The 22,814-nt window shown below is 41.6% G+C and overlaps 1 protein-coding gene across 1 annotated transcript in view; it reads right to left on the reverse strand.

The window, feature by feature from the left end:
* The window catches only part of Ccdc170 (coiled-coil domain containing 170), a 103,124-nt gene that overhangs the window by 65,272 nt on the left and 15,038 nt on the right, over positions 1-22,814 (reverse strand). Inside the window, exons 2-3 of the mRNA XM_087193446.1 lie at positions 2,130-2,258; positions 761-1,017 (exon numbers count right to left, since the gene is read on the reverse strand). Of these exons, the coding sequence (XP_087049572.1) occupies positions 761-1,017; positions 2,130-2,258 (386 nt within the window). The remainder of the gene's footprint in view (positions 1-760; positions 1,018-2,129; positions 2,259-22,814) is intronic.

Below are 22,814 nucleotides of genomic sequence, written 5' to 3' on the forward strand. Positions count from 1 at the left end.
TCTGTGGGCTACCCTCCCATTTCAGGAAAAAACCTCTGTTTAGAGGAAATCCTCAAATTATGTCTATAATAAGCATTTGCACAGCTAATCCCTAGGACATAACCAGGACAATAACTTAGGACATAACTTAGGACAATTCTTTGTGTGTTGAGATGCTCAGTGGTGCTGAGAATGAGGTTGGGGAAAGTTTTCAAGACTCCAAAGATATGGGAGGTCAATGAGCTTTTTTTTCCAACTTGACTTTTATGGTCAAATAATGCAAAGCATTCAAAGTATATGCAAAGACGTATCTTACATGTTACCGAAGCCAGTATAACTGCCAATTAAACTAAGAAACATATTACAGTATTGTCTTGGTTACTTTTCTCCCGTTGCTGAGACAAAATACCCAAAACTCAAAGTTAAAAGGGGGAAGGTTTATTTAGCTGACAGTTTGTAGAGGTTTCAGTCCATAATCAACAGGCACCACAGAGGAGAAATAGGTCATGGTGGGCAGAAGGTCGCAAAGCAAGCAAGGGACAAGACAAGCCTCTTTCTGTCCCCTACATTGTATCCAGGCTACCAGGATTAGGGTGGTGCTAAACTAATCAGTGGACTGATTTAGCAATCGCACACCCTTATTCCTAGCATCCTTCATCCTAGCATTGCACCATGAATCAATCACACTCTCTAGATCAAGCCACCTCTGAAAAAGCCCCACCTATGACTGCATGAGGTTTTGGAGGGACATCTAGTCACAAGCCATCACAAATATCCTTACTGTAATTTTTCATCTAGTTCTGCAACTTTCCTCATTAATTCCTGGTTCTCCTTAATTGCAGTGTGAGCTGTGATTTCTGTCCTGATTTTAGAAGTGGAAAGTGCTGCTGATTCTTCTTCAAGTTCCTGCACTCTGTCTCTCAAAGAGGCAAGGAGAGATGATTTTCTGGCATTGTTTTCTTTGTATCTCTCCATGTCAGCCTTCAGTTCTTGGCAGCAAACTTCTTTAGAAAGCATCTTGGAGCGAAGGTCTCGAAGCTAACATGAAAAGAAGTGTAAGAAAAAAGAAGAAGGAATTTAACAGTGTACCATTTGGATTACTTTTGAGAAACTCAAAACCATAATTTAAAATCTCAACTTTTACTCATGACTTAATCCAACTTTATTTTCTTTTCTCATATTTGTATATGTTACCAAGTAGGAAATTTTGCCTTAAGAGTGAGCTTCATATTCTGTCTTTTTCAAAGCCAATTGAGCAATGTCTTGGAGTGATTTAGTCTCACTCAGGAAATATTTGTGGTGTGCTATTACCAAAAGCAATAAAATATTTTGCAGTGGTAATGCATTTCCTATATCAGTATTGCTGCTTACAAACAAGGATTCAAGGAAACTGCAAGCCATGCTTTGTTATTTCTTAGCCCACTGTTTCTCAAGTAAATACAAAATATTCAATATATTACTATATTTCTCTGGACCATAATCATGGGTAACAAAGAAAAATACTATTCAGATTTCTGGGAAAAATAAAAGAGCAAAGGAAAGCCCCTATAGCATTTATCCAAAGGAAACATTTCTACTTTTACAAGTTCTGTGGCAGTTTCATCTTTGGGATCAACATTCAGTGGGGTACTGGCAAACTCAGAGACATTGCTAGTTACCTCCCAGACCAGCCTAGACTCCTGGGACCACTGAACTGTGAGCAGAGTGAGTCTAGGGAGACCCCTGAGACTTCCATCCAGATCTGATCTAGCCAGAGGGAAATGGACCACAAACATCTTACTAGACTTTCCTAAGCCAGCAGAACTATCACAGAAAAGAAATTCAAAATTCCCTCCTAGCAGCTCCCAACTGCAAGCAAGCCTCATTAAAGAACATATTCCAAGGGAGGCTAGAAGTTCCCCAGGGCCCATTCAGCTTCAACACAAAGTCCTCAGGGGCTCCCAGATCACACCAGTCTTCAGAACCACTCTGAGACCTATAATTCAGGCCAACCCTCCTTGCTTTCTAGCAGGAATTTGAGAGAATATGCACACAAGACAAGAATAAGTATAAACTTGCCCAATAGGATTCCACCATCCCATTTATAATTCGCTAGGCTCTGCTTCACTATATAAGATCCATTTGTGAGTGGTGAATATATACAATCTTACCTCAGACTGAGCACATTCAAATTTGACCAAAGTCGCTGCAAGTTCACTTCGAACATTTTCAGCCACATTCCGGTAGTGACTTAATTGCTCCCGAGTGACTGGGACTTCCAAGAGATGATCATAGTTTTCCTGGTAGAGTTCCCCCAAGAGACAAAATATAAAGAAAGTTAAATACTCCTTTCAGTGCAGCTGCACAAAGACTTCGAAGTACTGTATTTCAAATATGTTGGAAATGCTACCCAGAAATGTACTGTGTTTGGATCATTTCATTATTGCTCTCAAGCTTCAAGGAGAGCCAGGAGGCAGCCTAGGAACTAATGATGTGCCTCCTCAAGGTGGTGGTGAGATTTGGCATTTAAGAATTGGCCTTTACCAACCTGGGCAGCATAGCAAGACTATGTCTATTATGAGAAAAATAAGAGGCTGAAAGTATAGCTCAACAGTTGAGAGCATGAGTGAGGTCCTGAATTCAGTCCCCAGCACTGAAGAAAAATAAATGGAAGAGGATGGGAGAGGAAAGAAAGGAAAACAAGAAAGCAGGAAGGCAGGAAGGAAGGGAGGGAGGGAGGGAAGAGAAGGAAATCGGTCCTTGCCACCTATGAAATTTTCTTTAAGTAACTCAAGTGCTATCTGACCTCTGCCCAGAACTTGAAAAAAATAAAGAACTATCAGAAAAGGGGGAATGCTACAATCTGTGTAACTGCAAGACAGTTTTCATTCTGTCTTTTGACTATGAAGGTGATTCACAACTCTCTTGTCCCATTCGTTCATCAAAGCGATTGACTGTGAAAGGCTATCTCCTTCTGCATGAGGCAGTCAACCTTTTATTCTGTCTCACCCTCTCTCCTGGGGCCTTAGAGGACATTCACAGAAAGCAAGAGATTAGAAACAGTGGAGGTGCAGGGAGTACCCCACCCCCTTATAAGGGAACAGCTCTCAATTCCACAGATAGTTGCTAATGCAAAAATATGGGTTGAAACAGGGTGTGGTGGCACACTCCTGTGATTCTTCATTTGAGGGGCTGAAGCATGAAGATCACTGTGAGTTCAAGACCAGCCTGGGCTACAGAGTGAGTTCAAGGCCAATTTGAATCAATCAATAAGTAGATAAATAAATAAGGATTCCAGCCTGGCAAAATCATTTCAATTTTTCAAGATAAGCCATGTATCCAGAATTTTTGAAGAAAAATTTCCCAGTTTTTGAAGCTTGACAACTAAAATGCTTTCTAAACATATGAGCCAAGTGAACCTATCTACAGAGCAGATGGGGGGGCACGAATTAGTCACCACAGGGCTCTCCCCTGCCCTGTGCCTGCTGCCCTCAAGAATTATTCCTTTGGCACACCCTACCAAGGTCCTGAGTCTCGAGGAAGAGGCCGAATCACCTCTCTGCAGACAGGCAGGTCTGCCCACACTCTACTGAGGTCCCCAGTCACGCAGAACACACGCCTAATCAGCCTGCTGCAGACAGGCAGGTCTGTGCACACCCTACCGAGGTCCTCAGTAGCGCAGAAGACACCGAATCACCCCGCTGCAGATAGGCAGTCACCTGATTCCACACTACAAAGACGCAGAGGACACCAGACCACCAGACCAAGGTACTGAGTCCCACTGTTCCTGGCCCAGAGGTAGGGGCTTCTGAGCTGTCGTCCCACTGCTCCTGGTCCAGAGGAAGGGGCTTCCTGGTCACCATCCCTGCCGCTGCTCCCAGCCCAGAGGAAAGAGCTTTTGGGCCACCTTCTGTCCCACATCTCCTGGCCCAGAAGAAGGGGCTTCCGGGCCACCATCCCTCCCACTGCTCCGGGCCCAGAGGGAGGGGCTTCTGAGCCATCGTCCCACTGCTCCTGGTCCAGAGGAAGGGGTTTCCCGGCTGCCATCCCTCCGGCTGCTCCCAGCCCACAGGAAAGGGCTTTTGGGTCACCATCCCTACCACTGCTCCCGGCTGCTGTCCCACCCCACCCAGCTCAGAGGAGGTAATCCATGCAGGCGCTAACAGCCCCCCGCCCCAGTCGAAATGAGAAAACACGTAATTAAGTCTCAAAACCAGACTTCCAGATCACCTACAGGAATCCCAAAGGGAAATGAGATGGAACCCTCTGATACTCAACCACCTGGACCCACTGAACTGGCAACAAAAGGGGATCTGGAAAAAAGGAGATCAGAAATAATTTCTCAGATAACAGGAGAAATGGTGCCCCTAGTGCAAGATATGATTAATAAATCTAGAGAGGAGCTGAGGAACATGATGGAATCCCAACATAAGAAACAAATGGAATCCATAAAACAGATGCAAATAGATTTCCAGGACATGAAAAGCTCCATTGAAAGTCTACACAGCAGAATGAGCCAATGTGAGGACAGAATTTCAGATATAGAAGATCAGATTGCAATTAGTGACCAGGAAAAGAAAAATTGCTTCAAAATTCTAAGGGAACATGAGAAATCAATCCAGCAGCTGCTAGATGATGCAAAAAAGAATAACATAAGACTGATTGGGCTCAATGAAGAAACAGGAGAGAGTGGCGATGACATAAAAAATCTCTTCACAGAAATAATGGCAGAAAACTTCCGAAGCAGGGGAAAAGAGCTTGACATACAGATAAGTGAGGCATATAGGACTCCAAATAGTCTTGATCAAAAAAAATCTACACATAGGCATATAATTGTTAAGATTCCAGAAACACAACAGAAGAACAAAGTTCTGCAAGCAGTCAGAGAAAAGAAACAAATCACATACAGAGGAAAGCCCATCAGAATCACAGCAGACTTCTCAACACAAACCATCAAGGCAAGAAGAGCTTGGAGTGACATATTCCAAGCCCTAAAAGAAAACAGCCTCCAACCCAGATTGATGGACCCTGCAAAACTATCTTTCAAAATGGATGGAGAAATAAGATACTTTCATGACAAAGAGCACCTTAGGAACTTCGTGAATACCAAACCAGCACTGCAAAGAATTTTACACAATATCCTAGGAACAGACATTGAAGATCACAACCCCAGGAAGCAAAGCAGAATGAACCCATCTGGCATGACAAGAAATTAAATGGAAAGGGGGAGAACCCAACAAAAAGAAAAAGTCATGGCAATGACAAGTCAATGTGTTTCAGTTAGAACCATCAACGTTAAGGGTCTCAATTCACCAATCAAAAGAAATAGACTGGCAGAATGGGTCAAGAAGCAAAATCCAACAATATGCTGCATACAAGAAACACACTTAATTCAAAAGGAAACTCATAGACTGAAAGTTAAAGGGTGGGAAACAATACTCCATGTAACAGGAACCTGAAAAAAAGCAGGAGTAGCTATCCTCTTGGCAGATCAAGTAGATTTCACATCAACACCGATTAAGAGAGATGAAGAAGGACACTACATTCTTGTAAAGGGAAGAATCCAAGAGGAACAGATGACAATCATAAATATCTCTGCACCAAACACTAGTGCGCCCAACTATATAAAACAAATACTAATGGACATGAAAAGTCCTATATGCACTAATACAATTGCAGTGGGGGACCTCAACACCCCACTGTCACAAATAGATAGATCAACTAGACTAAAAATAAGTAATGAAATACTAGAACTCAATTGAACTCTTGAACAAATGAACTTAACAGATGTTTACAGAGTCTTCCACCCCACAAAATCAGAATACACATTCTTCTCAGCTGCACATGGCTCATTCTCCAAAACAGACCACATACTCACACATAGAACATGTTTAAGTAAGTGCAAAGAAATTGAAGTTATCCCTTGTATATTATCAGACCATAGTGTGATGAAATTGGAGATCCATAGCAAAAGAAACTGCAAAAACTGCATAAACACATGGAAATTGAACAACACACTTTGAATAACCAATGTCACAGAGGAAATTAAAGAAGAAACTCAGACAGTTCCTTCAATTAAATGACAATGACAATACAACATATCGGAATCTATGGGACACAATGAAAGCAGTCTTACGAGGGAAATTCATAGCAGTGACTACTCATATTAGGAAAACAGAACGAGCCCAATTAAACAACCTGATACTGAACCTCAAGCTTCTAGGAAAAGAAGAGCAGGACAACCCCAAAGCTCATACAAGGGAGGAAATTATAAAGATCAGAGGAGAAATCAATGCAATGGAGACTAAGAGAATGAAACAAAAAATCAATGAAGCCAAGAATTAGTTCTTCAAGAGAATCAACAAAATTCACAAACCTTTAGCCAACCTTGTCAGAAAAAGGAAAGAAAAGGCCCAAATCCATGCAATTAGGAATGAAAAGACTGAAATTACAACAGGCCCAGCAGAAATCCAGAGGATCATCAATACCTGCTTCCAGAACCTATATGCCAATAAGATGGACAACACAGAAGAAATGGACAGATTCCTAGATATATATGAATTACCAAAGTTGAATGAAGAAGACCTAAAAATTCTGAACAACCCAATATCAACCAATGAAATTGAAAATGTAATTAAAAACTTATCAACTAAGAAAAGCCCGGGCCCTGATGGCTTCACTGCTGAATTCTACAAGACGTTTAGAGAGGTACTGCTCCCACTACTGTTTAAACTCTTCAGTGAAATTGAAAGGGAAGCAATACTCCCAAATTCATTCCTGGAAGCAAGCATCACCTTGATCCCCAAAGCAGAGAAAGACCCAACCAAAAGAGAGAACTATAGGCCAATCTCACTAATGAACATAGATGCAAAAATCCTTAATAAGATATTGGCAAATAGAAGGCAGAAGATCATCAAGAAGATCATACACCCTGATCAAGTGGGATTCATCCCAGGGATGCAGGGATGGTTCAATATATGAAAATCAATCAATGTAATACACTATATCAATACAGCCAAGGGCAAAAACCATATGATTATCTCCATAGATGCAGAAAAGGCATTTGACAAAATCCAACATGCATTTATGATAAAAACCCTACAAAAAATTGGAATAGGTAGTCTCTACCTCAAACTGATAAAAGCCATCTATGTAAAACCAACAGCCAATATCATACTAAATGGTCAAAAACTGAAATCCTTCACACTAAAATCAGGAACAAGACAAGGATGTCCACTATCACCACTCTTGTTCAGTATAGTTCTGGAAACATTAGCCGTGGTGATTAGACAAGAGAAAGAAATAAAAGGAATAAAGATAGGTAATGAAGAAGTCAACTTGTCATTATTTGCAGATGACATGATACTCTATATAGAAGACCCCAAAAATTCCACCAAAAGTCTTTTAGACTTAATAACCAAATTCAGTCAAGCAGCTGGTTACAAGGTCATCACACAAAAATCAATAGCTTTCCTCTACATGAATGACAGACTCACTGAGAGAGAAATAGGGCAAATAATTCCATTCACAATAGCATCCAAAAAATTGAAATACCTTGGAAACAGCCTAACGAAAGAAATCAAAGACCTCTTCTCTGAAAACTATGGCACTCTGAAAAGAGAGATTGAAGATGATATCAGAAAATGGACAGACATCCCATGCTCCTGGGTAAGAAGGATTAATATAGTGAAAATGGCCATACTTCCAAAACTGCTATATAGATTTAATGCAATTCCAATTGAGATCCCAGCAGCATACTTCATAGACCTTGAGAAAGCAATCCAAAAATTCATTTGGAACAAGAAGAGACCCAGAATAGCAAAAGCAATTCTAGGTAACAGAGACATGGCAGGGGGTATCACAATCCCCAACCTGCAGCTATACTACAAAGCTACTGTGATTAAAAAAGCATGGTATCGGCAAAGAAACAGACTTGAGGACCAGTGGAACAGATTAGAAGATGCAGAAACAACACCAGACACACTCAGCCATCTCATCTTCGACAAAGGAGCCAAACACCCCCACTGGAGGAAAGATAGCCTCTTTAATAAATGGTGCTGGAAAAATTGGGCTTCAACTTGCCAAAGATTAAAACTAGACCTATATCTCTCACCATGCACTAAACTAAAATCAAAATGGATTAAAGATCTAAATATTAAAATAGCAACTCTGAACCAGTTGGAACAGAGGTTAGGTAGAACCCTTGAAGACATCGGTGTAGGAAAAGATTTTATGAACAAAACCTCAGTTGCCCGTGAACTAGCACAAACAATCAACAAATGGGATCTCTTCTTATTACAAAGCTTCTGCACAGCAAGAGAAACCACCAGCAGTGTAAAGAGACAACCCACAATGTGGGAAAAAAATCTTCACCTGCTCTTCCTCAGACAAAGGTCTACTATCTCAAATCTATAAAGAACTTAAAAAGAACAGACCTCCCAAATTTAAAGACCCAATCCAAAAATGGGCATCTGAAATGAACAGACATTTCTCAGACAAAGAAGTAGAAATAGCAAATAAATACATGAAACAATGTTCAACATCACTGGTCATTCGAGAGATGCTAATGAAAACAACACTGAGATTCCACCTCACTCCAGAAAGAATGGCTGCTATCATGAAATCAACCAATAACAAATGCTGGCGGGGCTGTGGGGAAAGAGGAACCCTGCTCCACTGCTGGTGGGAGTGTAGATTGGTGCAAGCACTGTGGAAATCAGTCTGGAGATACCTCAAAGAACTAGGACTGGAAGTCCCATTTGACCTCACTATTCCACTGCTGGGGATCTTCCCCAAAGAATTAAAAGAATCATACCACAGTGATATATGTGCACCCATGTTCATAGCAGCACAGTTTGTAATAGCTAAAACTTGGAAATAGCCCAAATGCCCATCAACTGGAGACTGGATAAAGAAAATGTGTTTTTTTTATAAAATGGAGTACTACTCAGCCATAAAAAATGAGAAATTAGAGACATTTATAGCTAAGTGGATGCACATTGAGGCAATACTCTTCAGTGAAATAAATAGGACACACATGTGTCAATACCGAATAGTTTCTCTGGTGTGAGAAACTGAAAGTGTAAATAAGGACTAAATGTATAATAGGTCATGTGAAATAGGAAGAAAAGGGGCAAAGGGGAAGGAAGTGGGAGGGCTAGGGGAAAGGATAGAAAGGAATGGGATTAACATGAGAAAATGGAAAAATAGGAACAAAATCTTTGTAAATAGGGAGGACTGGAGAGGTTGAAGGGAGGGCTGGGCAAGGGTGAAAAATAAGAACCAAGAGAGACTATGTAAAGGTGCAAATTTCCAATGATGAATGTCATTATATTGTATACCTAAAATGTACCAATGATTAGAATGAATAATCGATAATGTAAAACAGGAAGAAAAGGTCCAAAAGGGTAGGGGTAGTGGGAGGGGCAGGGGAAAGGAAAGAAGGGAAAGGAAAAATGATGAGAAATGGAAAAAATGGAAATAAAGTCTTTGTAAATAGGGAAGGGTGGAGGGCGTGAAGGGAGGGCTAGGAATGGGGAAAAAATAAGAACCGAGATGCATTATATAAAGGTACAATTCCCAATGAGAAATGTAATTGTGTTGTATACCTACAATGTACCAATAAAAGAATTTAATACGAAAAAAAAAGAATTATTCCTTAGACTGGACAGAACCCACACCCACCTCTGTGAAGGCTCCAGCACTGTGGTCTTTGTGAAAGATATACAAGAAAACCACTCATTTTTGGAGGACTATGAAAGAGGTTGCATCAAGGAGAATTTCCTGAAATACCCCAGTGATCTCAGAGGACACAGCAGTAAAACCACCAGTGACTACCAGAGGCTGCTCCACGGCCAGCAGCTACTGCTTGAAACACACGGGAATGCAAAAGTCCTCAGCAAGCCCTCAGCCTGACAACAAGCGTAGCAGTCCCCAAAATGCCAAACATAACCTCTACGCACTGAATAATGAACAGTGCTTGTCAATCACAACACGTCTGAGGTGGATGTGTCCTCTAGGGAGAAAGCCTGATGAGTCTGAGGCGTTTATGACAGAGCCATTTCCTGCACAGCCTACCTCCGGACTCAGAAAGACTTCTCTACCTCAACCACCACTGCCATATCACGTAGGAGCATTTCAACCATAGTATCTTTGGCCCGCCATTTTATAAAACCCAATGGTGGCTGTAATCCTAGCACTTAGGAGGCTGAGGCAGAAGGATCGTCATGAATTTAGGGCCAGCCTGGGCTACATAGTGAGACCCTGTCTCAAAAAATATATATTAGGGCCAGGGATTTAGCTCAGTGGTTCCGCCGCCTGCCTTGCAAGCTCAAGGTCCAGAGTTCGATCCCCAGTACCAAAAAAAAAAAAGTCCATTAGGAAAATAACTGTCCTAATGATTATGATGATTTCTTTCAATAATATCTTTTTTTTTAGGAAATGATCTAGCAATACCATTATTTTACATCTCCTTCTAATGAAAAATATTGTATCCATTGAATATATTATTAATAGCCAGAAAAGACAGTTGAGAAATGGCCCCTCACTTTACGAAGTTAGTCTAATATAAAACTGTACCCAAATCATTAGCATCTTCAAATATTCATGGGGGATAGAGCTGTATATTAATATATGGGTCTGGGATGTAGTTCAGTGGTGGAGTACTTGCCTAACCTGCATGAGTCCCTGGGTTTGATGCTCAGCACCACAAATAAAATACATAAACAATTGTAAATATCCTCTGACCCAGCAATTCAGCTATCCAATGACCTCCCCTTGTGTCTTAGTTACTTTTCTCATTTCTGAGACAAAATACCTGACATTCAAAGTTAAAGGAGAAAAGGTTTATTTATCTCACAGTTTATAGAGGTTTCAGTCCATAAATAGCTGGCTCCAAAGCAGGATGGTACAGGGCACAGGGGCAACAGTTCATGGTGGACCAAAGGTAGCAAAGCAACAAGAGAGCAAAGGGAGGATCCTGAACAGTGTCTTTCTGCCCCTTCTATTTTATGAAGACTGGGGCCAGGATTTAGCTCAGTGGTTCCAATGGCTGCCCTGCAAGCGCAAGGACCTGAGTTTGATCCCTGGAAACAAAAAAAAAAGGCCAGATATTTTATGCAGACTGCTTAGGGCGGGTAGCACTCACACCCTCAATCCTAGTGCCCTTGAGCACTAGGTTTCATTTGCACCATGAATCAATTTCAGAAAAAGTCCCACTTATGACTGCATGAGGCTTTAGGGAGACATCTAAACACAAGCCATAACACCTTGAAAAACACACATGAACATAGAAAGACTTAGAAGGATATTCACTATCCCATAATTTGTAATAGCAAAAAAAAAAAAGAATGGGGTTATTGAAACAATGTAAATTCCTGTTGATAGAGAATCACTAAATAAAGCCATTTCCAACCTATCCAACAAACCAGTAGTATGAGACAGATGTCTATGTTGGGGTCCAAGATATATTACTAAACAAAAATAAGAAATTATAGACCTAGAGTTTGATACTTATCTTTTTATACTTATCTTTATAAAATACACACAGGCAGGAAAATACCACTCTATGTACAGTATTTCCTCTATACATATTTAGAGACAAAAAGAGGATGACAGAACCCACATTACCCCATAAGATACGTACCTTGGGCATAGGAGGGGATGATGGTATTGAAGCTGGGGTAGGGGAGCAATGGTTTAATATTTTTTCAAAAAAGATGTATTTATGCATTATTTGTACAATTAAATACAGTTTAGAGGAAAAAAGTACTGAAAAGAAATTGTTGACTGTGGTTATCTTTTAGTTATAGGGCTAGATTTTATTTTCATCTTTATTATAGATTTCCATATTTTCCAAATCCTTTACAGTGACACATGTTACTTTCATAACCAGAAGTAACATCCCTTCTTAAATTTAAAAAAGGGAGCAGCACAGATAAAAAGCCACCAACCCTGCTATATAGTGTGTTTATGAGGAACAGGATGACAAAGAAACACCCGTAGGTAACATAGCCTGCACACACACATTGGAGAGCCGACATTTCCAGAGCTCTTCTTTTTTTTTTTTTTTTTTTTTTTGGTACCAGGGATCGAACTTGGGTCCTTGTGCTTGCACAGCAGGCGGCGAAACCACTGAGCTAAATGCCCCGCCCCTCTGGAGCTCTTCTTAAGCCCTCCCGGAGTTTGTAAAACTTTTTGAAAATTCTTCAACTTTTCCTGTAAGTATTAAACAATCTTCACTTCTTTTTTTAAAAAAAATCTTTTTTTTCTACCCTCTTCAAAATGGCAAGATAAGGACTCTCATTTGTCCTCACATGAGGACAATCTAAGTTATTAGGTACCTCTCAGCTAACCCATGAAGCAATTTTACACTAATTTTAGAGAGCCAACTACATATGATTTGATTCTGCTGCTGATATTATTATGATAATGACTGAAATTGCCTCACAGGGTGGCTCATAGTCTTTTCAGAATAAACGATGGTTTCAAAGTTCAGGAGCATAAAGCAAAGATAAGCTTATTCAGAATTTAGTACACAATGTGCCCAATTATCTGACCTGTATGGACAATGTGTCAGACCAGTCTTACTACTATGGTATTTGGTTGTCTTATTATCCCATGGGGGTGAAAAAAATAAAAGACGATGACGAAGAAGAAAATCACTGCCTGTGTCTGACATACAAAAGCTTCTAAATCCATTCCATTATCATTTTGTCCCATAACTGATCTTCCCTTCATGCCAGCATTATTCCTTAGTGCATTGCACAGTTGCATGGCTTCCATTATGGAATCTCTCCTCTCTCTTTCTCTCTGCTCCCTCCCTCCCTCCCTTTCTGTCTACACTTTTCCAGTGCTGCCCACTCCCTATCATCCATTTCTTTGCCCCAAGTAAACTTTCCTCCTGGATTTGCAGTGAATAAATTATCTCAAAACCTTTCTCTTTTCTATCTAGTCACTCCTCCCATTTTGACTACCAGTTCTTCTCCCTACTTGGAAGAATTTTCCTGAGCCTCCTTCTTTCCCTTCTTCTTCCACCTGCACTGTAACTTCATTGATAATATTCTAATTTTTACAGGGAAAGTGGCATACACACGGCCTGCCAGAGAAAGTGTATATTCACTTCAGGGAAAGAAAACTTTGTATAAATATTATAATACTAAATTTATTAAGACATCATGAGATTAATACAAGTTACCCTTGGCTTCCACAGTTACAAGAGGTACTCAAAGTGGTGGGCATTCACTTCCAGACATTTATTATTTTTCTTTTCCTGAAGTGTGTATACATTTTTGGGCAGACCCTGTATATATCACAAAGTGACTCATATTGTGTACAATTTTTATACTTTTGTGTATCAGTTAAATAATGGATTTAAATTCTTAGAAAATGATTTTCATATTGAAATTAGTTTCTTAAGTAAAACCTAACTGGAAACATGTTTAAGAGTCTAAGTTACTCTTCTTGCAACCTACCCTTCCGACATTGCCACTTCCAGTGGCTGAACACTGTGGCTTCCAATTGGCTGGAGAGGTGACAAGAAACCCTGAACTTTACCCCAGTGCATGCAAAGGAGCAGCACCAAACAATTCCTGTTCTCCACACGGCAGTGCTTGGCATCCATTCGCTCTTCTACAAGGACATTTTGACTACATTTGGGACAGGAAATCCAGGGCTAAAGTAAATGGAATATAAATAATTGCTTAGCCAAAATATGAAATATCCTCAAGGTTTAAAACAAGAATTCAATGATTTTGATTTTTTATTAGCTTTTAAAAGATCTCCAATCAAGAAATGATAAGCCAAGGAGGGAAGAAACTATCTAAATAATTTCTGTGCTGCACTAAATCCCTGTTTCCCCTGGTGGCCTTCCCTGGTGGCCTTTAACTATGCCCAAAGAAATAAAAATGATGCTGTTTTATTTCTTCTAGCAACCATCTCTTCTCTCAAAAGGAACCCATGGTTTCTGGCACACAAACTCCTGAGGCTAACAAAGCCTCCACAGCAGCCCACTTGGAAAATGAGGAGAAAGTGGAAAATGTCAGCAAAAAGTAAGCAGATAATGAGAGAGAGAGAGAGAGAGAGAGAGAGAGAGAGAGAGAGAGAGAGAGAGAGAGAGGGAGGGAGAGAGGCAAAGAAAGAGAAAGAAAGAAAAGAGAGAGAGAAATCAAGCCAGGCGTGGTGGCTCACACCTGCAATCCCAGCACTTGGGAGGCTGAGACAGGAGAATCTCTGTGAGTTTAAGTCAGCCTGGGCTACATAGTGAGTCCAAGGCCAGCCTGGATCACATAGTGGGTCCTTGTCTCAAAACACCAAACAAACAAAAAAAATTAATCAATCAAATATAATTTTCAGCCTTCCTATAAGAATTCTTATAAGGGGACAGAATATGCCCAGTCAAGTTTTTAGACTTATTTTTCCTCTATCTTGTTCCCAGAATAAATAGGACTAAAGGCAAACTTCAAACCCTCCCCTGTTGTATTTAGCAAGTGTGTCCTCAGCACATGGTTTAGGACAGATGTACATAGACTGCTGTTTGGGAAGTGTCCTTTCAAAGACAGGATCTGTCATCTCCTGAATGACCAGAGCTCACTTTCCTCCTCCCCAGGACCTGTCTCCTATCCCCCCTTTCTATCCCCCCCTTCCTGTTCCCCCTCCTATCCCCCTTCCTGTCCCCCCTGCCAGCTCCAAGACAGGAGCAGAGGCAGCTGTCCAGTGGCAGGTGTCAGAGGCCAGAGGAGCAAATCATCCAATGATCAGGTAAGCACCTTTATAGCACTCTTCCCACACTTCTGACATTTGTGAATTAAATGTCTCCCTATGTCATTTTGCTTCGACCCAGCTTTCTTCAAAAAAGTTTCCACTTTGGTCAGTGGAAATGCTTGGGTCCCCCTGCTGTTTCGGCTATCTTCCCATAGCCACCTTCGTGTCCTCTAAGGCACAGGTAAGGGGTAAATATGTGTGCTTGAGGCCTGCACGTCTCCCTCCCTCAGGAAATGTCACGCTAGCACCTACTCTGTCCCTCACATTGGAAGCAGAGTTATTTGCAGAATTAAGTGAAGGGAAGGGTGCTCCTTTTACTAATGTCCCAGTCCTCACTCCACATGTGAGTCACTCCCCAGGCTCCCCCATTCTGCTCTGACTTCTGAGTCCTGTCCCCTGGGCACAGGCTGGTCCCAGAAGCCCACAGGGCTTCCACCACCTTCCTTTGCCTCTTCCTCTCCCCAGAAGCAGGAGCACAACAGAGAGCTGGGCACACTGAGCGTGAGCCCCGGCAGGAGAAAGGCTGCCTTCCTTCGGCTCTGCAGGAGCTCTGGGACACACTTCTCCTGGTTCAGGGCAGGACCACAAACTAAAGGCAAGTCCTCCCCTGCTAGTGTTTTCTGTCAGCTTCACTGTGTGCAAAAGGCTTGGGTTTTACAGAATGACTTTAACTTCCATCCAGAGCTCCAAGTCTGTTGCTTGCTCAGTATCAAAATAAGAAGGAAAAGGGGGCCAGGGATTTAGCTCAGTGGTGCCGCCGCCTGCCTTGCAAGCTCAAGGTCCTGAGTTCCATCCCTCGTACCAAAAAAAAAAGAAGGAAAAGAATGGTGACACAGGCGAGCATGGTGGTGCATGCTTCTGATCCCAGATTCAACCCCTGCCTGGGCAGCTTAGTAACTTAGCAAGACTTGGGGTCAAAAGAAAAAAAAATTTAAGGGGCTGAGATGTAGCATCGTGTGAAGGCCCTGGGATCAATCAATATCTAGTAGGGCAAAGGAGGAGGAAGAGAAGGGGGAGGAGGAGGAGGAGGGAGGGGGAGGAGAAAAAAAGAAGAGGAGGAGGGAGAGAGACAAAAGGCAGTAAGGAAAAATTAAAGGAGAAAAAACTAAAAGCAATAAGAGGATGCAAATAACCTCACTTGCTAGAGATGGGACACAGCGTGGCATGCCTTCTCCAAGCAGATCAAAGGGAACCACACATGGGCCCAGGACTCTGAGGTAAAGCAAACAAGTTTCCTCAACAATAGCACACTGACCTACTCGCTAAAGAAATTACAGCAAATTTGAAACCCCACAAGACAATCCAGAGGCATGGAGACAAGCCCTGGCCCAGGCATCGAACTCCTTCAACTGGGTCGAGACGGTAGAGTCCAAGTAGATACTGCTCAGGTTGCGGCTTTTGAGGATAATTGTGAGTTAGGGCATAGAATGAATGAAATGCAGTCTTCAGCCAATCCTCTGGTATTCACAGAAACATGATTTCTGAGACTCTTGTCCAGGAATGCAAAATGCACCCACCCTGGCTCCCTACTGAGTCACGGAGAGGGGTCCGGTAAGTGGAGACCGGTCCTGTGGAGGACACGCCTGCCCAGCGCCAGCCAAGGTCTCAGACGTTCCGCATCTGAGCATTTCCAGCTGGGACCGAAAACGGTCTGCCAAAGCTTCATCCAGAAATCAATGAGGCCTGGAGCAACGGCTCTGCGTGGTCCCCCTCCGTCTCCCATTGAGCTGATCCAACCACGTCGCTGACAGCGCAGTCAACTTGCGATGCAGACCTGATCGCTGACACCACACCTGCAGAAGCTGACCGCAGCGGACCAGGCAAGGAGTAAACTCCCCACGGCGCATGCACCTCCTCCATCAGCCAGAATCTGCAAGGCCATCTTTCTGCCCCAGGTCCAGCCTAATCTCAGGTCACACGGAAAAAGTGAAATCTGCCACGTAGCTTTATAACTCTTTCCTGTGCAGGGTGCCTTCCCACCCCTCCCATGCTGCTTCTCGCCCTGACAGAAGTCGGGCTAGTTCAGGAGCTGGAATTAGCATTTCAGTGGTTCCTTGCTAAGACACCCAGGAAACATTTATTTATATTCTAGTGGTCACTCCTGTTCCATCTTCATCTTACTTTATTTATTGATCTTAGTGATATTTCTCCGATGGTCTTATCAATTTTTTTAAATGAATGCCACACTCACCTTTTTACCAATCAGAGATAATTTTGTTATATTTTGGCACATTTCTTTATAGTATTTTTCAAATATGCATTTGAAATATATATATACATAATGTGTTTTTTTCAAATATAGCGGGGGTTGCATCATAACTCCAATTTTGTACCCTCTCTTCTTCACTTGATATTAATATTTTCCCAAGTATGCTTTAAAAATGTCACAGGGGCACAGTATCCCATCACGGAGCTGTATTTTCATTTGACTTTTCTGTCATCAAGGGGCATTCAGGGGTTTTTTTCCCCAAGGTATCAAGATTACAAATCTGCTAGAACTCTCGATTGTTTCCTTAGGATTAGTTCCTGGAAAAGAAGGAACTAGACAAAAGGAATAAAAGGTCTAAGGATTTAGCTCCCTACTGCACATAAAATAGTACCAATTTACACTCCCCCAAGAATTAACTATTAGTTATATGACATTAGGGCACATTGCTTAATCAGTCCCTTCTCGATATTTCTGTAACCTTTTAATGCTCTCTGTATTCAGATATTTATTATATAAATAATAACAGTAAATTAGCCTTTTTAAACAACTTGTCTACACAACACAATTTAAGCACTTTACTAAGATCACTCAATTCTTGCAGCAATTCCTACAAAGCAAAAAGAAGTCTGTCTTCCCCCCCATAACTCCGTCTCAGGAGTGGTGAAGACAGAACTCAGAGCCACAAGTTGATCTGATCCTTCAACCCATATTTTCTCCCTGAGGTCGGCAAATGTTTTGGTTCCAGTCCCAGCTGTATGAGTTTATGGAACCAACCTGAAAGTCCGTTCATGTACAATGATATACGTGCCCTGCTGTATGGATTAGGCATATTACCAATATACACAAAAGTATATACTAAGATGAGACTAAAATAAATACAAATAAATCTTTCACCCTGAAGCTCTCATAAACCATCTGTGTCCATCCCTTGCAGCCACGTGGAGAATCTGCTACCACTTCTATGCCTGTGTAACCAGTGTGAACCACATGAGAGGTTGTGATTACAATGTACAGCTACCTGGAATTAAGTACTGATGTTAGGCTGTATGCAGCATGATGCAAATGCATCCTTTAACGCTGAGAGTGACTCTCCTGAGATGATGTACTTCTGCCTTGTACAAGAAGGAAACGTGGGTTCCAGAGGGACAAGGAGCCCTCTCCTCCCCTCTCCTCCCTCCCGCAGCTCAAAGCCCCTCACCTCCTCACCTGCCCCAGACACAGTGGCCACTTGGTCCTTAGGTCAGCTTCCTCTGGCCCCCAATCTGAATTATGTCTTGTGTGTTCCTTCTTGAGGCCCCCAACACTTACCCTGCATGTCACCGCCCACCGTAACTATTATTTATCTGTATGATCTTTGATTCCTTTTGATTAATAATGTTTGTGATGCATAATAAATGCATTCATCTTGGGGAACATGCACATACCCATATCACATCTTGACCTTTTTTACTTCCCTTCCCCTCCTCTCCTTTCATCTCCTCTCATTCCCATATCCCCTTCCCATCTCCACAAAGCCCATCTCCCTGTTTCCTATCATCTGTCTTTTATTTTGCCATTCAAATTTTTTATACTTTGTGTTTCTCATATACAAGAACCCATGCAATATTTAACCTGTGTCTGATTTACTTCACTTAGCATTATAGTCTCAAGGTGCATCCATTTTCTTACAAATGACTCATTCACTCTTCTTTATGGCTGAATAGTATTCCATTGTGTATACACACCACATTTTCTTTAACCATTCATCCATTGATGGATATATAGGCCACTTCCTAGATTTAGCTATCATGAGTTGTGGGCTATAAGCATGGGTATACATGGATCATTGTAATATGATGTCTTTAACTCTTTATATATATGTATATGTATATATATACACATATATATATACATACATATATATATACACACACACACATATATATATACAGGGTCTTGTTATATAGCCCAGGCTGGCCTTGAACTCACAGAGATCCTCCTGCCTCAGCCTCCTGAATGCTAGGATTACAAGTGTGCATCACCACGCCTGGGTGATTCCTTTCAGAAAGACACCCAGAACAGGTACCACTGGTCAAATGAAATCTCCATGGTTAGTGTTTTGAGGAATCTCCATACTGGTTTCCATAGTGCCTGCACAAGTTTCCATTCCCACCAACAATGGAGATGCATTTCATTTCACAACCTCCCCAGCATCTGTTGTTTTTTGAGTTCTTGATTATTGTCTTAATGTCCACTTCTCCTGTTAGGACACAAGGTCCACACAGCTGCAGAGTATCTGCTTTGTTCACCTCTGTGTCCTCAGTGTCTGGACCCCAGAAACACTTGTGGAATGAACGAATAATAAACCGGTGCCACCAGAATTCAAAACAAGACTGTCTGACTCCAAAGCTCTGAATTACTCTCTTACTGTCCCATCTACATCTGGTCAGATTTGAGATCATAGCTTTCCAGTAAATTGAACTATGCCCCCAACCTCCACATTGCTGTCTGCTGTTCTGACTGAGGTAGGAATGACTTCCATTCTGTAAGTAATGCTGTGCTTAAAGAATTAATTTGACTTGAACCTGTAAATCTCTTTCCAGCCATGTTTTGGAAGCTGTGTTCAGTTTCCTGCAAATTCATAATTGCACAGTTGGGTCTAGTCTTCTCAAGAGCTTATATTTTAGTTGAATACAAATTGCTATGAAGCTTTAAAAAAATCTGTTCACAGCTGGACATGATGGCACACACCTGTAATCCTAGCACTCTGGGAGGCTAGGGTAGGAGGATCACAAGTTCCAGCCCAGCCCGGACAACTTAACCACTTAGTAAGACCCTATTGCAAAACAGACAAAAAATATATATATATATTTAAAAAGGGCTGGTTATGTAGCTCAGTGTGAAGGCTCTGGGTTCAATCCCCAGTACTGACCAAAAAAAGCTATTCATGTTAACAATATAATTTCTTATGCTGGACTCAAAGTTACAGGCAAATTAACTTCAGGTCCTATTTTAAACAACCAGCAATGTTCCAGCATTTACAATGGGCGTATTTCCTCAGGAAGTGTAGGGTGTAGTTGTCAAGCCCAGCAATGAATGTAGATTTGAGAATATTGTCAATCTGCAATGGCTTCTGAGAGAGGAATCATGGAAACAAAATCTCTATTAACAACTAGCTAGATAGGGCATTTTATTCATATTATAATATCTTCCCACAGGCTAAAGATCCTAGAACTCTTCCCAAATGAGATTTGTCCAGTCCACCTACCATAAAACATTTGATAAATTGTTTTAAAGTGAGATGTTTTCCTGTGATGTAATGTTTCGGCTCCTCTGTTGAGTGGTGTGCTTAAACTTTAACAAGCCATTTATTCAAATTAGCTCCTCAGGGATATTTCCTTAGAATGTTCTTGAAATGCAATTTACCCTACCTGCCAAAAGAGCAATTCCCTGATGCACTGCATTGTCCTAGGGAGACTGAAGAATTGCTCAATATTGTTTCCTATCCCTCTGTCTTGTCTTAGCCTATAGAAGAAAGAGCAAAAAATTTAAGACAAAACTGTCCACACTCAGTGTGAGCTCTTCTATTATCTATCAGGGCTATATGTACACTGACTCCACATACATTCTCATCTCCCTCCAGGGCCACACTGTGACTCTGAGTGCCCTGCATACTTTTGCCTTCATGGGCTCCTTCCTCCATAAAAAAATAGTAAAAATTATATTTTATGACTGCATTGGTATAAAAATAAATATATCAAAATCAATGTATTAAAATACTTTTTCAATTTAAAAGTTTGGGATTTTTTCTCTTCTGACTTAAAAAAATATAAAACATTCTCATCAGGCTGAAAATACGGTGGGCCACAGAGATGCCTATGGACTGGTCAGCCCCCTCTCTGGGAAATCAGGCAGGGTTGTGACCAGTTCTTGCCAATGTTCTGCTGTTGGCTGGTTGGTTGGTTGATTGATTGGTTGGTTTGGTGAGATTTTTGGGACATGGTCTCACTATGTAGCCCAGGCTGGCCTTGAACTCAAGGTAATCCTGCCTCAGCCTCCTGAGTGCTGCAGTTACAGGTGTACACCACCATACCTAGCCTGGCTGTTTGTTGATCATCAACTTTTGCATCTGGGTGGGACACATCTGTGGGCCTAGGTGTAGCCTGTTGTCCTTTGTGCTTGGCTCCCAAGAACTCCTCAATCACAGGAAGTCTCAAAGGGATGTTATGCTGTATACTGACCAGGGTTCTCCAGAGAAACTAAGCCAATGGGATGTGCACATGTGGAGAGAGAGAGAGAGAGAGAGGGAGAGAGAGAGAGATTCATTTTAAGAAACTGGCTCATATGACTGTGTGGACTGGCAAGTCTGAAATCTATAGGACAGGTGGAGACATGGGAAAGAGTGAAAGGCAGTCTAAAAATAGAATCCCCTCTCTCTTAGAAACTTCGGTCTTTTCTCTTACAGCCTTCAAACTGATTGGAGGTACACCCACACTTTGGAGGTTAATCTGCTTCAACTTTTGGTTTATTAATTGAAATGTTAATCTTATCTAAAAATTAGATATGGGAAATGGAAGCTCCTTCCTTTTGTCAAAGCACATTAGCTATCAATGAAAGCAATACAAACAAAGGATACTGGGCATGAGGAAGTCTCCAAATTACTGTTGAATGATAAGTACAAATTCAAAGAAACAAGACAACTCATTTACAGGTTGTTAAATGATTATAAGTTTTATGTAGCTCCTAGCACACTTACAGAGAAAGAGGCTTATAGAATACCTGAAATTTTCTTCATATGGTCAAGTGAGAGATCTTTTTGGAGGTGAGCAAGTAAATTAGGTTCACTAGAGTCACTTTACAGACATTAATATCAAGACAAGAGAAAAACAAAGAGAAAATGCAAGATCTCAATGTCCACAACGTTCAGCATTGGCTGTTTAGCTGAAGAAGGTACATTTGTAGACAGTATACTTAGTCTGAAATGCAGAATTTAATGAAAGTGACAGTAATCCTAATATTAGGATTAGGAATAAATAAAAGAGAGACCAAAATCGGTCACCAGCTGGGCATGTTAGTACATGCCTATACTCTCAGCACTCAGGAGGCTGAGGCAGGAGGATCACAGTAAGTTGGAGGCCAGCCTGGGCAACATAGTGAGTTCAAGGCCAGCCTGAACTGCATAGCAAGACCCTATCGCAAAAAGCAAAAAAAAAACAAAAAAATCCACAATGATACCATTTCATTCTCCACCCATCCCAGTGAGGTTCCTCAGAGCAGTACTAAAAGCATTGCATGTGGCTATGTCTCCATTTCTCAGCCTTCCCTCGTCTTTATGATGTTGTACCTTTCCCAACATTAACAGTGAGAGGAGGTGGCATGCGGGACCTTGCGGGACATACTGAGAGGAACACAAAACCTCATACAGATTTGCCAAACAATGATTAGTCCGAATTTAATCATGAGGAAACGCTATCACCCAATTAAGAAAGGGTTGCTGAACCACTCTTAGATATCAACCTCATTTCCCCCTAAAGGCCTGTGGTTGCTTTTGCTGTTTCTAAGAATTACCTCTCAGATCATTTGGACTCAGCCCAAATATCTCCTGTCATCTTGGAGAGCCCATCCTGCCTGCCCTGTCCCAGCTGGACCCTGCCTTCACCCCACTGAGTCTCCACCTGACTACTCCCCCTCTTTCCCTTTATCTTTTTTATTTTTATTCTTTGACGTACTGGAGATTGGACCCAGGGCCTCACGCACACTAAGAACGCACTCTACCATTGAGCTACATCCTCAGTCCCTTCATTCTTTAAGACTGGATCTCCCAAAGCTCCCCAGGCTTGGCTCAGACTCAGATCCTCCTCCCTCCGCCTCCCTCCCACCTAGCTGGGATTACAGACACAAGACATGC

Source organism: Heterocephalus glaber, unplaced genomic scaffold (genome assembly GCF_053883595.1).
Source record: "Heterocephalus glaber isolate CG9 unplaced genomic scaffold, H.glaber_assembly_v1.0 deba00001593, whole genome shotgun sequence".
NCBI classification, from domain to species: domain Eukaryota; kingdom Metazoa; phylum Chordata; class Mammalia; order Rodentia; family Bathyergidae; genus Heterocephalus; species Heterocephalus glaber.